Genomic DNA, 16,688 nt, shown 5'->3' with positions numbered 1-16,688 from the left:
CTCTGGATTTTCATGAATAATTCAAGACCAAAATTAGCCAAATCGGTAAAGGCATTGTTGAGTAACATTACAACGAAAAGTGGCATTGATTTTTATATATATAGATTAAAGCAAATAAATTCCATTACAGGGAATCATCATCGAAAAATGTGCATACCAAACAAAAGCAATTTGAAATTACAGTGGAATTCGTATGACTTGAAGGAAAAAGTATAAATTGGCAAAAGACAATTTTCAAAAAAAAAAACGAAATGACTATGAAAAAAATCAGCTTAAACTTTCTAATCTTGAATTAAAAAGAGAGATGTTGCAATTGCAAAGCAGTGAAATTTAAAAAAAAAAGTCATTACGATAATTCTCAAGTGATAATGACTGAATTTTAATTTGTTCCTCGTCTTCTTTGTGATTTGTTTTGATTTTTGCTTTGACAAATCTCATAAGAAATACTTCGAGACACGGCAAATCTATTCGATAAATAGAAAAAAACTAGATGATTGTTTTATTCGATTCGGACATTTGGCAGAGCACGAATTCATAAACGAATCGGATTGGCTTTCGAGTAGGGCCCCTCCGCTAGCTCAAAAACGCAAGAATTACCTAGGAGAATTCTTCTATAACGATCTCATTAGGGACTCAAACTGGTTTCATTGTGCCTAGGAGATAGAATCAAGATTCATGTGGTATCACAATGGGCCATTAAACTGGCCTAAGTGTGTCCTATTCCATTACGGACAGCCACTTTAACCTAACATATTACGGCAACAAAAATAACAATGGGAAAGAGATGGCTTTTGGTTCGTTTAAAATTTGACTGCTGTCGATCTTGGTTCTTTAGTGCTTGTATCTTTGTCAGTTAATAGAATTTCCATTAAATTTTTTGTTCGGGAATGAGACATCTTTATATGATTGTTTCTGGCTTTCCATGATTTACAAATATTCGATTGCATTTATTTACATTGTATTTTTTATTCATTTAAAACTTATACTCGGTTATTCTTAAACAAAATACAACTTACATTCTCTAATAAGTACATTAATACTGATTTTTATTTTGTCACATTGGAATATAAAAAAGCATACTTTTATGTCACTTGAATACTTGAATAATGAAATAGAGAGCGTTTTACATACATATACATCGAAATATGAAAAATGTGATTACAACAAAACTTCTCATTTAAATCTTTGGTTATAGTACACCATTTAGTACCTCTCTAAATTTTTTAATCAAAGGCAACTTTACGAGAAAATGATGTAAGAGATGAAATTTCACTCGGATTAGAGTCTGAGGGCAAATTATTAAACTCAATTTCTTCACCCATTATATTTTCTGAAAAGAGGAAAGCAAAGTTATTGTTGGTATATTCAAAAAGAAAAGTATGTATACCATTCGAAGCACGGTTCTCGTTTGGCCACTGCTTATGACTCGGAGCATAGAGTATCAACAAAGTTACAATGTATACATTCCACATACCATACACCCCAGTAAGAAACGCAGAATTCATTTGAATTTCTATATTGTCATCCCACTTCCAATGACCTTCCGCTATTTGTCCCATTATAAAACCAGCGACTGTCAGAGCAGCACATATTAATGTGGCCAACATCAGGAATTTAAACCTATAAATCAATCCTTCATAATGCAGTCGTCGAGCCGAAGACATAGATGGCAGCGAGGTTTGCTTAATACTGATATTCATAAAGACCTTCCAAACCATGTAGCAGAGAAAAAAGAAATATATTCCGACCGATATAGCCGCTAAAATTATAAATCCAAACTGGGAACAAGCATTATTATAAAAAAACAAAACAACAAACTAATTTTCCACCTACTGCTAAGTTAGCACCAATTGGCTTGGTCCAAATTGAGTAGAATGGATTTCTTAATTGGATGCCTCTTTCACAGATGTCAAAGACAAACAAAGATAAACAACCAACTACAACAGCGCTCAGATGTTTCCAATAAATTCGCAAGGAATTCATTTCTCCACAGTCTTGAATCTTCATAAATTTAAAAAAATTGAGATTTATGAGTTTCAGCCATTTTTATATTAAATAAATAAAATAAAATATTTCTAGTTTTTTTTTGTTCCAAATAATAAATATCATCTTACCAACATATGTTCACCAGCAAACACTAGCCAGAATGATAAAAGCATTGCATAAAAGATTCCCTGTCTAATATCACTAAGCAAAAGCATATACGGCATTTCAAAAGCTAGAGTAAGGTACTCCAGTGGCACTGAAAATAATATTTTGTACGTGAAGACATATTTAATTGAAAACCAAACTTACAATTCAAAAATGTCAAAGTCCCTCCCAAATAGATAAGCATACACTCGAGTAAAGCTGGTGATCTTTGAAGAATATGCACGCGGTGCCAAAACCAAATCATAATGCACGCCACAATTGGAAAGAATATTGTTTTTAAAGAAACCCAAACTTTTGTAAAACCGCCATTTTGATAAATTGCCGTCAATTGAAATTCATGTGAGTGTCCAATGTTGAGATTAATTCTCATATCAGTATCAACTGGTAGACGAATGTTGAGTAAATAATAATCGTGGTGGAGAGCACCTAATTCAAATAGTGGAATCATTTCGCATGAAAAAAGTGTTTCTTGGAGGGAAACCTAGAAGATGAATGTAAAAAATTACAGAATTTTAAGATCAAAATAAATTTGCATTAATAATAGCGACCTAGAATAAATATTTTAATTGTGAATATATCATTGGCTATTTCTTATGATAGATATTAAGATGTGAAGAAGTGTTAAATACAATTTGGATATTTTGGCATCAAACTAAATTGATGACAAGAAGTCCATAAGCTTATTAATTGTTCGTTCAGTTTTCCATATAAATATTAAAGTTTCTGTACAACCAAAGTTAAGATATTGTAATGATCTTAAGGTCCCTTTAAAATTTGTTAGATTTACGACTTATTCAGTAGACTGTATTGTTCATTGGCTGCAGTATCGTCTTGTTTAAAATATAAGAATTCGAGGTAAATGGAATTAAATAATAGAATTAGCAGTGAGAAGAGATATGGCTTTTAAGAAAAATTAAGATAAAAAGATGTCCCTTCTAAAAATATATTAAATTAAAAAATGACAAGTCTCGATTTATGACCCTATTATAGGAAATGAGCGATATGGTAATAGGCCGATCTGACACTTAAATCGAAGTAGCTAATTATATTTCTGCCGTGCTATTTCTATAAAATCCGAGACAGATGCTCTTATCCCTAAGAAGTTGCGTTCAAAAATTACTACCTGTTTCTCGTCAAGATATTCTGTGAAGCCGTCAAACATCATTTATTTACTATGTTCGACACTACCTAACATACCAATTAGCATGTATAATAGCCCCATTTAATTTACTAAGACTTATGACTCTGTTCACACAATCTGCTGGTTAGTTTGCTTGTGTCCTACAATAATGTGTGTAATTTTATGGTTCAATAGATAACTTTATAAAAATATTGTGTCGAATAGTATTGGTTACACGAACAGGAGTTGAACATATTGCACGAGTACAACGAATAGTTTACTTTACTGTAATTTTTGGAAACCAGTCGTTTTTCTTCAACCATTTTTTCCATGAACTAATCTAATCACACATTGTCCTCCATTTCGATTGGAAGGAATACTAAAGCAAAACTAATACATCTGCTAGACCGTAGCCTACCACCGTTTGATTCTCTAAATGTAGGACACACTAATTTAAATGTCAAATGAGGATCCTACATGATAAATGAGCAGTTCCAGCGGTATGGCAGCGGCCCAATGCGTGAACATGCCCCACATTAAGACCACACCGATAAGCGGAGGCATTAGTTTGCTTTAAAGCATATATTACCGCCATCCTTTGAATTTTTTTTTATCAAAATTCAGCGGCCTTTAATAGTGTTGTCTCGCCCATTAAACAATTTATAATTTAAAAAAAAACTCCTAAATAATATTTAATTATCTAATTACAATTGTTTAAAGTTATGTTTTTATATCTAAAACAACACAAAAATGACAATTAATTAAAATCATTGCAAAGTTGGCTTTGTTTTCAAAAATAAATTGTGTATTTTGAATCGATCGAATAGAAATATGCACTTTTTTAAACTTCGACTAAAAGCGAATCTTAAACATGAATATAGTTCCGTATAAATGTATTATTCATTGAAGTGTGGCCCAATAAACAAATTATCCAACGTCAAAAAGACGTATCAAAATGTATTTTAAAAACTTTAATGCATAAGCTTATACTAAATTGTATATTAAAATTTCCTTATCACATTAAAGTAAGCAGATATATCTCCCACTATCTTGAAGTTCTTAGCTCTTCAGTTTATTTAAAAAACTAATGAACTTCACTAAATTTGTTCCATAGAAATTAAATCCTGAATTAAAACCTGGATTCCAAATACATATCAATAAATTTGATTGAATACTTTGGGAGGTACTCAAGTTTCCATTTTTCTAAAGCCTAACTTGCTGCTGAAGTGAAATGAAAAGATATCTGTGACCTGAATTATTAGGTGTTTACGATTAGTTTGGCCTTGTCTTTTTGGTATTAGATTTTTTGTTTCGCTTCAGCTGCATGCTATGATTAAAATGTCTAGCGTAATTCTGGTCAGGATGGTTTCCATTACATCGCAAACTAATTTTGTTTGTCACGAGTCGTTCGCGAAATATGTAGGTACTCAAATCTAGTTTAGATGTTCTATTCGCTAAAACTATTTTTAATCTATTTTCATCAGGGTGCACATTTTTTTCAAGAGAATCTGACATTTATTTGAAATACTTACTGGTATAGGAGTACACTCAAGGAAACGTTTTTCTAAAGAGTGTGCATAAAGTTTCCAAGAGTTATCAGGATCGCCTTTGTTTCTATAAGCTAAGCGGGCATCTATCGTTAGTTCGGTACGAGGATCTTCAATAAAAAATATAACTACATTCAGAATAGTTCCCAAGTTTTTTCTTTTATATTTTCCTTACCTATTAATATATTCTTTTCATAAGCCACTTCCACTTGAAGAACTCCAATTAAATTTTGTTGCCATCTAGAATAGTCGAGTACTTGACCATCGCGAGGTATCGGCATCTATTAAGTTTAATAAGATATTTAAAAAAAATGAATGTGTTCAAATAAAAAAAAAGAGGGTTCGAACGTTAAGTTCAATTAATTAATAAATGATAAAAAGAAATGAAAATATTTGTTCACAAATTTGAAAACCCAATCATTATTAATCGAACACAATTAAGAGCAGTATTACTTGGAAAACATAAACAATTTGATTGGCCATTTTGGTATAGTGTTTCCCGATTTCTTCTTGAGGGATCTCTATGCATTTTTCTGCTCCTCGGGAATATATCCAGAAATTTGTATCATTTTGTCGCAAAGGATCATCTTTGCAAGCTATACCGAGAATATTCTGATGACTAGCTGGTACAGGGGCTGTTATAGAACGAATTAATAAATATAAACACATTTCTTGTGATTTTAAATATACGACAAACCTATAAGTCCGCCGATTAGGAAGCATACTACTTGACATATCAACAAAGTTGCAACTAAAATTGATAGTTTGCCACCGCTTAAATTTTCTAAAATTGTACCAGCCATTTTTAGTGACTATCTGGTTCTATTGTGTTCTACGTTCTTTTCTTTTGTGAATTAGAAAAACACGATTTTTGGTGAGAAATTCCGACACAGAATGAAAACGAACGTACTATTTCTTATTAATTTTCAAACAAAAATCACTTTTTTAAATTCAAGATTGGAAAAAAAACAAGTCTGTTTGGCCGTTCCGTTTCGCGGCATAGTTTTCATTTTTTCAAAGATCAAACAAATCAAGCAAAACACTTTGGGATTGTTGTAGCAAACAAGCTGGGAAAGAATTTTGTAAGCCTTTCTTTCCAAACAATTTTACCAAAACATTACCGGTCATTTTTTAATCCTTGCAAAACGGAGCATTGGCTTTTAAGTGTCCAATGTATATTTCTAAAATAAAAAATATTTACGTATTCTCAGAAATATGAACACAATTTTAAATACACATTTTCCATATTTTTTTTCTGAGAAAGGAATTTTTATGATTCGACTCCTCAAGAATAATTTTTCACATAATTCAAAAAGGAATAAATGAAATACAAAGCCAATTCCAATGCTAAACGAGAATGAATAGTAAATGGAGTTTATTTTATTCTCATGTTATCTCGATCCTTGTGAGAAAATTTTCAGATAACATAGAAATATAAACTGGCCAAATTCCGCCATTTACATACAGCGTGTTTTTTATTAAAGGGATCCACATTCTTAAATATGTTTGACAAATATTGCTTGATGTATATTTGACAGGTAGTAATCATTGGTATTCACAGTAATGAAACATGCTGTCAAAAATTACTTCCCGTGTACATTTGGACTCATGCTGACCTAGTCATGACAAAAATAAAGTCGTTTTTTCTGCGCTTATTAAATTAATATTTTAAGTTTTCCAAAATTTTAGTAAATAGTTGTAGTACACATAATCTTGTCAAAACAGTATTGTGGTTAATGACTTGGTCGGTAAGAAGTAGAAGTTTAAGGTAATAAGAACATATCAAGTAGCAGTTAAGAAAATTTGGATAAACTGTCATATCTTCGTAGGCCAAAAACATAGCAAACAATATTATTAAAAGCAACATTAACTGCTTGAATAAAATGAGATGCAGCTGTAGCTAAAAAAATCGCTGTAGTATAAATAAAATAAATAAATTGGGTGGCGCGACAGTCCGTTGAGAACCAAGGCCTAGTGACTTACAACTCTCAACAATTCCTGTGTGCGAGTAATGTTGCCAGGAATGGAGGGGACCTACAGTTTATATGCCGACTCCGAACAGCTAATTTTGAGAGAGCACTTTTTCATGACAATAGTTACTCTTGGAGAATTTGTCAATTCCTCGCAAGAGGCAGTACCCGTGAAAAGACTTTAGATGGCATAGGCAGGGATCGAACCCAAGACCTCTAGCATGACAGTCCAACGCACTAACCATCATGCCACGGGTACCACCGCTGTAGTATAAGCTGTCAATAAAAACGCTCACTAATGTAGCAAAGGTCGCCCAAAATGGTGTAGCGCAGGAAATTTATTCGGGCATGTTCAACGCATATGAAATTTATATTTGAACTGAATTTGTATGTGAGCATACTATAAAAAAGTTACAAAACCAGAAAAAATTCTCAAATGCATTGAACGCTCCCAAAAAAAAAGTGAAAAGTCAAAGAATGAAATGGGTTTTCCCCATCTGTCATCTCAAATGTAGCTTGTAGCGTCGCCAAAAGTTAAAGTTGAGTCAACTTGCGCTGCAGCTACTGCTACAGCTACAGCTTCTCATTGTGTCGATGTATACTATTTTCGTATCTTTAAACTTTGACAGTGCTACAGGCAACAGCTACAGCTACACCATTCTGTTCAAGCAGTAAGTTTACGTTTACTATCATAGCTACAGTTGCAATATAATTCACAGCCATATGTTAAGATTGAAAAAATTATTTTGTAAATTTTAAGCAATCAATAATCTTAAGTCGACTTCATAAGACTTTGATATTTTTGGGACTGAATAATTCTAATAGTGCCTAGATAAGCAGATATATTAGCCCTGAAAAACCAAAAGATTAAACCTTTTTGGAAAATTAATCCAGCGCTGTGGTTTGTACAGGGGAGTCATTCCGTAATTTCCGAAACGATTATCATTAACGATATCGTCAGTAATTTGCTTCACGTAACTTTATCGCTATAGTCTCGTCAATTGTTTTCGGTATAAGATCGTTCAGTATGATTGAAATGTCAAATTACCAAACATGCTAAATACTTTGTGATGTTTATTGTTACTGTAACTTTTAGTCTTTTTATTTGTTGCCACTGATGATAAAACTCTAGTTTCAAAATGTAATTTTTTTTTTGTCTGATATGTTTGTAAATTGATAAATCTAAATATATAATTTTGTATATACATAGGTCAGTAACACAAAATGAGCTCCAAATATGTATCAAATTTATAGATGAGCATCCTTCCTTTGCCAATGGGTATAAACCTAATTCTTTAAAAGGAAAAGCGGACCTTAGTAAATTGTGGGCCGAATTGGCTGAAATTTTAAATTCAAATGGCTCATCTATGCAAAAAATTGCTGGTTGGAGGAAGGTAAATATAATTGTGATTGTGTAAATAACTTGTTTTATACAAATTGTACGTACATACATATATGTGGACTGACTACAAATATCCAACTAAGAAAAAACTGAGCCAAAATAATCTGCTCGGGGAAATAAAAGACTGTGTTATTTCTACAACAAATCTGGCAGCTACGCACGGAATTGAAACTTCCAGACAAAATCTAACAGAACTGTTGTTTGCTAAGGCGGTTCACAACAGTTTTGGAATTAAAAAAGAATACTGCCTTTATGTTTTCGATAAGGATACAATTCAAAAATTCTTCCTTGGTTTATTGGTTTAATAGTATATTACCTCGGTCGAAAGCACAAAATATAATAGAGGGGAGCTAACACTCTTAGCAGCCAACAATACTTCTATTCCCACCAACGGCGAGAAGAATTTTGCCCTCAATGTTGGTCTATATAATCGAAACAAATTTACTTACACACTTTGGAATAGTGATTAACTTAGGGCAAGACGGCATCCATACAAATTCCCGGTGAAGTTTTCGTAACTGATTTTTCAAAACTTTTGACTCTCAGTCGCTCTGAATTATACACAGCTCTCGTTAACGAATTTTTCCTGGCCAAAAACAGATCCAACAAGTCAATCACTCTTAATCTGTATTACACTGCATCATCACCACAGGTCAGCCAGTGGCGCAACGACCTAAAAGTATCACTGGTGAGAAACTAAAACAAGCCAAAGATCATTCTGATGATTTTCTTAAGAAGGGTTATTGCCGCCCCTCTAGTCCTTGAGAGAGTCCAATTCATCTCGTTAAGAAAAATTCTGGTGGTTGGAGGCCTATTACTAGATTCCCACGAGTCCAGATGACATTGAAAAGACTGCATTGACTCTCCATTGTAGGTGTACTACAGAACTTACGACCGCGAATATCAGCTTTCAACCAGATACTATCGCAATTCCCGAACAATGTTTTCAGCATGTAAGCAAGATTACAGATATTGTTTAACAATTCCTCTACAAGATATGCTAGCAGTACGGTGGCAACATCTTCCTACAGTCACTGTGTTGCTTGGTTCGTTAATTATCACATCCGACCAAGGCACTCAGTTCAAATCCAGGTTGTTCAACGCTCTAATCAACATGCTTGAAACGGTTCTAGTTCGCACATCACCTTACCATCCAGTTTCCAATAGACTCATTGCACGTTGACATCGTTCGCTTGAAGCCGGTCTTATGTGCCACGAACAACAACTGCAACTGGGTTGAGGACCTCTCGACTGTGTTACCAGGATTAAGAACTTTATACAAAGAGGATATTAAGTCCTCCGCAGCAAAGAACATATTTGGGAGTTCCTGGTGAGTGTTTTGTTAACTTTAATTCCGTTTTAAATCCAATAATTTTTGTTGAAAAACATCGTGAAGCCATGAGCAATTTCGTCCAACAGGCAACAGCAAATCAAGCTAAAGGCAAACTATTTGTGCCACGTGACTTATACAAATACTAGCTTGTTTCCCTAGCTTGCGACTCCGTGAAAAAATCCATATCAAATAATCCAGCGTATCAGCGATCGCTTGTTCACAATCAATGCTAATGGAAGACGAAAGATCGATTGAAGCCAGCAAATCTTCATCCAGATTTTTTACAAGAAACACAGCAAAACAGTTCAAAAAGCAAAACAATACACAAATCATCAAATGGACAAATAATAACAATCAATAAAAAAGTTATTTTTGACGTTTTACCGTGACTTCGTATCTGAGGGGAGAGTGCTGTGCCTGTGGTGTCTTTTATTGACACCAACTAAATAAGTGGAATGTCAACACAAAAGCAAGTGAATTATTAAAAATACAATAGAGTAAAGCAAAATGAATATTAATTTGGTAATAAAAGAGATTGTATTGTGTGCGGTTAGACATCAGAAACTAGAGTGAGTTCAAAGTAAATGCAATTGAAAATATTCAAATTTCGATTTGTATCTGCTCACTGTTAAGCCTAGTACATACTTCCTCGTGAAGTGAACGTTCGCCAGTGGAGAAAGTGAACTTTTGACATTGCTCACTGGTACACACTTGTGAGTACACGTTGTGAACATGAACAAACCAAATGTCAAAGCTTCACCAACAGTTCCCGTACATTTTGCACGTGAATTGCCCGTGAACGAAAACTCTCCACTTTGTTCTCCACTCAGCTTCACGAGCAAGTTCATGGGTGAACCAAAAACTGAAATTTGTATGGGTTCACGAGATGGTTCACAAGTATGTACTAGGCTTTACAGTTTGGTTTTTGTACACTTTGAATTAAAACTTTGTTGTTTTCTATAATGTTCTAGATCAGTTTTTGTTCAGTATCAGTTCTGCAATAGGAGCGTTACTATCGTTGGATTGTCACCACAGTACTCCCCCATGAGTGGGTTTTATCAGCTGGTTGATGAAACTTCACGATTTGTCTTTGGTAAGTTTGTTGTGGCGGGTCCATATTGGAACTCCAAAGATGTGGATGAATTTTTTGAGTTGTGCCGGCAGAATCTCAATCCATGGCTTTGGAGAACACATTAGTGCTGCTTTAGTGTCATGTGTATACCTTCGACTATGCAATTAGATTGAGGACGATAGGGTGTTTTTTTGTCTTCTGTGGTCCAACGAGGTTGGTGAGTGCGTGGAACAGCGCTGACTCGAATTGAGACCCTTGATCTGATGTGATGGTAAACAGGTGTCCTTTTTTAGACGAGGAGCTCGAAAATAATAAATTTAATATCGTTATACGATTAAGATGTATGTAATATTTTATTTCTGAAAAATTACAGAGTTCATTTTAGTTGAATACAAATATTTGTCCCGAAAATCTTACCGCAGTTTGCACTCCTCGACTTACTCTTAGAAGTTCAGTTTCATAATGAAATTTAAATTAAGGATAGAAGGAGAAACAAAAATAACAACTAAAATGGTGACATTTCCAATGTGAAGAGTGCAAACTGCGGTGTCATGCCATGTCGAAAAGTGGTCTATAATGGTGGGCAGTATTGATAGCCTTGGGCCATTGATTGAGTCTTGACTTGAGTCTGGTACTGTGGTGTGTTCGGGTTGAAGTTTTGAGTGTCGATTTACTTTGGCTTTCTGACAAGATAAAAACTCTCGAGATATTTGTAATGTTTCTTTGCGAATATCAGGCCAGGTGTACTTCTCTGTCAGCAGGCGTGAAGTGGTTCTACCGTTATGGATGGTTTTGAAAGCTATTCTTTTTAATGTAGATGGAATGTAGGGTCTGACGATTTCTTGATAGATATAACAATAGATCTTGATGCCTTGCTCAGCCTGTAGTTTTTGAAGATGTGATGGGTTGTTTATTAAATCTTACAGGTGGTTATCTTTAAGATGGACTTAGTATGTTCCTTGACAATGTATCTGCTACGACGATAATGTCTTCAACCTTTACGTAGACTGTTTGTTGTAAATTATGAGATGTAATCTAGCTTGTGATTTCGACGATCGGGAGCTTTTTCGTGTTTTTGCTTGAATGCATGCGACAGTGGCTGATGCCGAATGTGCGGCTGTCCAAAAGATGATGGAAAAACTTGATGGATGCAAATATGGCAAGTAGCTAACGATCATACGTGCAGTAGCCTTGTTCACCAGAACTTAGTGTTCGTGAGAAGAATCAAAGTGGTTCACAATTATTTCCAGAAAATTGTTGCAGATTGGCTCCGATTGCGGTGGAGGAAGCATCAGTTGTGCGTTGTATCTTAGCACCTGGAGAGGAAAACGCGAGAAGTGCCACGTTGGCTATTCGCTTTTTGCATTTCTTGAAAGCTTGTTCTTGTGCTTCTTCTGCCCAGATGATTGATGTTTTGTCTTTTTTTACTGCATGCTTGAGATAGTTGTTCAAAGGAACTTGCAACTGTGCTGCATTTGGAATGCAATGTCTGTAGTAATTGAATATTCCCAGAAAGCGTCTTAGTTCTTCTATCGTTTTTTTTTTCTTAATTCAGGGATTGCATCGACTCTATCGCTTGATGGCGCATATCCCTGAGCGTTGAAGATGAAACTGAAAAAATTAACTTCTTTATTACCAAATTCACATTTTTTTGTGTTGATGTTGAGTGAAAACGCTTGTTATCTTTTGGAGACTATTCTGAGATGCTCTTGGTGTTGTGTTTCGTTTTATGAAATGATAAGTATATCGTCAATATACACAAAAACGAAATTGAGTCTTCTGTAGTCGCCGCAGAGTCACCGTTGGTTGTCTTTCTTTTTTGTGATACTGATGTGACTCGGGTAAAGATTTTTGGAAGGTCTGATGATGCCTTCTTCCAACATGTTGTACATTTGTTTCTTTGCTGAGGATGCCTTTCTCCTGCATGTTTGTAGGACCGTGCAGAGACTGGTGGACCATGTGTGATGATGCGATGAGCGTAGTGGCTATTGTTGAAATTTGATTTGAAGTTTGGTCTGGTTCTCTTCTTTAAGGAGCTGGGTGTATTTCTCTGGAAGCGCTGTATTGATGGGTGAGATGTTAAATATGTTTGTCCCGACTGATTCACCATTGGTTGATAAGGAGGTGAGAAGATCAATTAGACGCTGTTTTTTTAAATTCCAGAAGCAGGTTGAAGTGGGAAATAAAGTCGGCTCCAATGATGGCAGTGTGAATGTCTGCAATAATTAACGTCCAGGAAAAACATCTTCGTATAGGTGTTGATTGTTGAAGAATTTGCTGCTTAAAGTTGCATCGTGTCTCTTTCAGACTTGGTTTTAAAGACACTCACCGGAATAATTGAGACAATAGATTCATAATCGATGAGGAAAGTTTAGTTGTTTATTGATCCTTGACGTGCAGTCTGACCGTTCCTGAGTGGTGCATCTATGCTATCACCAACTACTGCCGCGGTTGATGACAGCGTCATTAGTTTTCCTGCTTCGATGCTATCGGTCCAAAATTGCACGACTTGGTTTAATGTCGAGCATCACTTACATATCGATTGTGGTAGTAGCAGATAAGGTTGTTTAGATTGGGAGTAGTGGATCTTTCTCGTGGTCGTTAGACATGATGATGACACTGTTGTTGCTTGTGAGTTTCCTGTTACTGTTGTTGTGCAATTTTTATTTCATAACGTGTTTTGTCCATTTGTAGTTAGTTTGAGCTTAGGCTTCGTATTTCTTTATGGCAACTGAGGATCGTTAGTTGCATCCCTTTGTCATGGGCCTGGTCTTATAGGAACTTCGATGAAGAGCAGAAAATGTATGCCAAAAAAGCCATTGAAGAAATTGTAATTCTCGGTCAACTGAAGCAGCTGACAATTAATGCAGTGAACACCATCACACCACAACCATCAAGATTTTCCTCGCCACACATGAGATTTTTACTTCCTCTGCTACAAGCTCTTCAAACCCTTCACCAACACCAGTGAAAATTATAAAGCTTCCAGCTTATTTCCACGTTTAACGGACAGTTGTGTTTATATATGCGGAAAATTTGTTTCGAATTATTTTGGCTGTATTTGTTGAGTTTCTTGATGAGCTGGGTTCACGTCCAATCGGTTCGTGGTTTTCTGTGGGTGTTATTGCTTCATATATACGACAGTTCTTCTTTTTCAAAAAGTTATGTAAATAATAACAGGCTATTACAATTTTGGTTGCCTTTTCGGGGCACAAGTTAATTGGCTTGAATAAAATTTCGAAGCGATGTGCGAGGATGCCAAACGAATTTTCTACGCGAACACTTGCCGAACTTAAGAATCTTTTGAAATTTAATTCCTGTGGAGATATTTGTTTTCCTGAATATGGCTTTATTTGTACTCCTTCAATTTGAAAGTGTCATCAGCTACAAAAACATAAGGCAACTTTTCTCCACCTGCCATTAGTTCTTTCGCACTTGGGAAAAAACTTCACCATCAGAAATTCGTCCATTTTTTTTTTTTTTTTTTTTTTTTTTTACACTTCAGAATTTCAGAAAGTAGTAAGCTTATAGCAAGCGTGAAACTACGATCAGAGGCTCATCATAAGTGCATGTGTTAGTTGTTAGTAAAAAATAATACAAATATAGCCTAACACACGCACAAAATACAAAACAAAATTAGCATTTAACTATTACAGAACAAAATATTACGATAGTGGAGCACTGGTTCTAAACAATGATTTTAATCCCACCTTATTTAAATTTAAATCTATCGATGAACAGTTTAAGTTATATAAAATGCTCATTCGACTTAAAGCTTCATTCTTGCCATAGTTAGTTCTATGGAAGTCATTATGTATAAAATCAAACGTGCGCAGGTGATGAGTTCCGCCCCGGTAATTCAAATGTACACAAGATAGCAAATAAGGTGCATCAATTTCACCATTAATGAGTTGATGAAAAAATACTAAGTCATTATTAACACACCTTTGATGGAGAGATTGCATTTGAAGAAGTAGAATACGATGTTCATAGGGAGGCAGATCATAGGGATCTTCCCAAGGAAGACCTTTTAGAGCAAAGCGAATGAAATTTTGTTGAATTGATTCAATACGTTTTCTATGAATTTCGTAATAGGGAGTCCATACCTGCGAAGCATATTCAAGATGATTACGAACATGGCAATTATACAAAGAAAGGGTAACATAGGGATCATTGAACTCCTTTGCCCAGCGTTTTATAAAACCAAGCATAGAACTTGCCTTATTAACAATAACATTAATGTGATGTGTAAACTCTAAGTTGGAACAGAAATGTACACCTAAATCTTTAAATGTGGAGACACGACAGAGTTTTTGCTGTGATATACAGTAGTCAAATACGTTACTGATTAGTTTTTTAGAAAAAGTTATAGTCTGGCATTTTAAATCGTTGAGTAAAAGGCTATTTTTCCCACACCAAAATGTGAAACTATCAATGTCGGCTTGTAAAAGAATACGATCATGGTTTGACTTTATTATTTTGAAAATCTTCATATCGTCAGCAAAAATAAGAAGTTCACTTGAGCGTAGACATGACGATACATCGTTAATAGACAGGATGAACAGAAAAGGGCCAAGATGGCTTCCCTGGGGAACACCAGATTGAGCAATCAATCTGGTGTTCCCCAGGGAAGCCATCTTGGCCCTTTTCTGTTCATCCTGTCTATTAACGATGTATCGTCATGTCTACGCTCAAGTGTTCAGAATGACAATTTCTAAATTTTACCTCGTAGGATCTGTTTTCAAGGTATGACTTAATCCAAGCTAAGAAAAATGGTGGAAAACCAAGAGCCTTAAGTTTAAATAAAATAATTTCGTGGCTTAGTTGGTCAAAAGCTTTAGAAAAGTCAGTGTCAACTTCATAACCTTGTTCTAAAGCGTTTGAACATATGTTTGAGAATGTGAGGAGATTAGTAACGGTTGATCTTTTTTTCACAAAACCATGTTGCTGTTCGCAAATGATATTTTTACTAAAATATGCTACGCTTTCACAAACAACTTGTTCAAATACTTTAGGAATGCAAGAAAGCATTGCAATGGGCCTGTAGTTGCTTATATCCGACTTGTTACCTTTCTTGAAAATTGGTGTAAGAAATGACTTCTTCCATATACTGGGAAATTTGCCTGTTTTTAGGGAAAGTTTGAATAAAAACGTAAGGGGTTCAACTAAAACATTACTACACTTTTTTAGTACTATCGGGGGAATACCATCAGGACCGGCTGAGCAGTCATCATTCAACGTAGATAAAAGATCAAGGACCGTACTCTGTAGCACAGGTATGTGGCTACAGCTAGTTTGCGAAAAAGTGTGATTATTATGAAAATATACTTCATCAACTTCTTGAGGGCTATTAACAAATGACTCACGGAAATTCGTTGCGAAAGCGTTACAGATATCAAAAGTTTTATCTAACGAAAGGTTCTTGTAATTGAAGATAACTGGAAAGCCATCTGATTTTTTCTTTGAGTTTACAAAATTCCAAAATTTTTTAGGATTCTCTTTCAAAGAGGTGCCCATATTAGTAACATAACAAGCATATAAATAATTAGAAAGAGATTTAAATTGGTTAAAGAGTTTAACATAAAAAGAGAAGTTGACTGGAGACAGAGTTTTGAGATACGTTTTCCATGCCTTATTTCTTTTGTTACGCAGTAAACGCAATTCTTTCGTGTACCAAGGATGGCTAAAGTTTGTATTTTGTATTTGCATTGACAACAGCCATCAGAACTATGCTAAATGTTTGCTTATAATTGAAGTAGTATGATCCCAAATTGTGTGGCTTCTTGATTGCGACGTGCTTGCCGTCGATAGCCCCTATACAATGGGGGTACCCACTTAAGAGATTTTTCAGATTCAGTTTTCCATTCGACCACAGTTTTTGGTACCTAAAATTATGTAGAATTAAATCAAACAAAATAAAAATTAGTTTAATTAGTTTTTTAAAATTCAAGAAATAATTTGGTTCATTTGTTTTAATTTCTATCATTAATTTTTCATTGGAATTTTGTTTATCTCTTAGCCATTCTTTCATCCAAATTCTTTTTCTTTTTATTTTTACTTCTTCATCGTCATATAGGCACTCTGCAATAATTA

At 34.8% G+C, this 16,688-nt stretch overlaps 1 protein-coding gene across 1 annotated transcript; it reads right to left on the bottom strand.

The window, feature by feature from the left end:
- Positions 1-941: 941 nt before the first annotated feature.
- Positions 942-5,865, bottom strand: LOC129953336 (protein wntless). Its single transcript, XM_056066451.1, has 9 exons — positions 5,516-5,865; positions 5,272-5,453; positions 4,994-5,099; positions 4,804-4,928; positions 2,296-2,632; positions 2,115-2,242; positions 1,834-2,001; positions 1,388-1,778; positions 942-1,330 (listed from the first exon to the last, which is right to left on the bottom strand). Exons 1-9 carry the CDS (start codon positions 5,619-5,621, stop codon positions 1,224-1,226), a joined length of 1,650 nt encoding a protein of 549 aa, XP_055922426.1. The 5' UTR covers positions 5,622-5,865; the 3' UTR covers positions 942-1,223.
- Positions 5,866-16,688: the final 10,823 nt, after the last annotated feature.

This window comes from Eupeodes corollae, chromosome X (assembly GCF_945859685.1).
Source record: "Eupeodes corollae chromosome X, idEupCoro1.1, whole genome shotgun sequence".
NCBI classification, from domain to species: domain Eukaryota; kingdom Metazoa; phylum Arthropoda; class Insecta; order Diptera; family Syrphidae; genus Eupeodes; species Eupeodes corollae.
This window is presented reverse-complemented; position numbering and strand designations above follow the sequence as displayed.

Bases quoted from the DNA above. Each gene is read 5' to 3' on its own strand.
- LOC129953336 (XM_056066451.1), bottom strand. From the start codon at position 5,621: ATGGCTGGTACAATTTTAGAAAATTTAAGCGGTGGCAAACTATCAATT. The intron at 2,633-4,803 runs GTAAGTATTTCA...TTCATCTTCTAG, and splicing joins TTGAGTGTACTCCTATACCA to GTTTCCCTCCAAGAAACACT. The intron at 1,779-1,833 runs GTAGGTGGAAAA...GCTTGTTCCCAG, and splicing joins CAATTGGTGCTAACTTAGCA to TTTGGATTTATAATTTTAGC.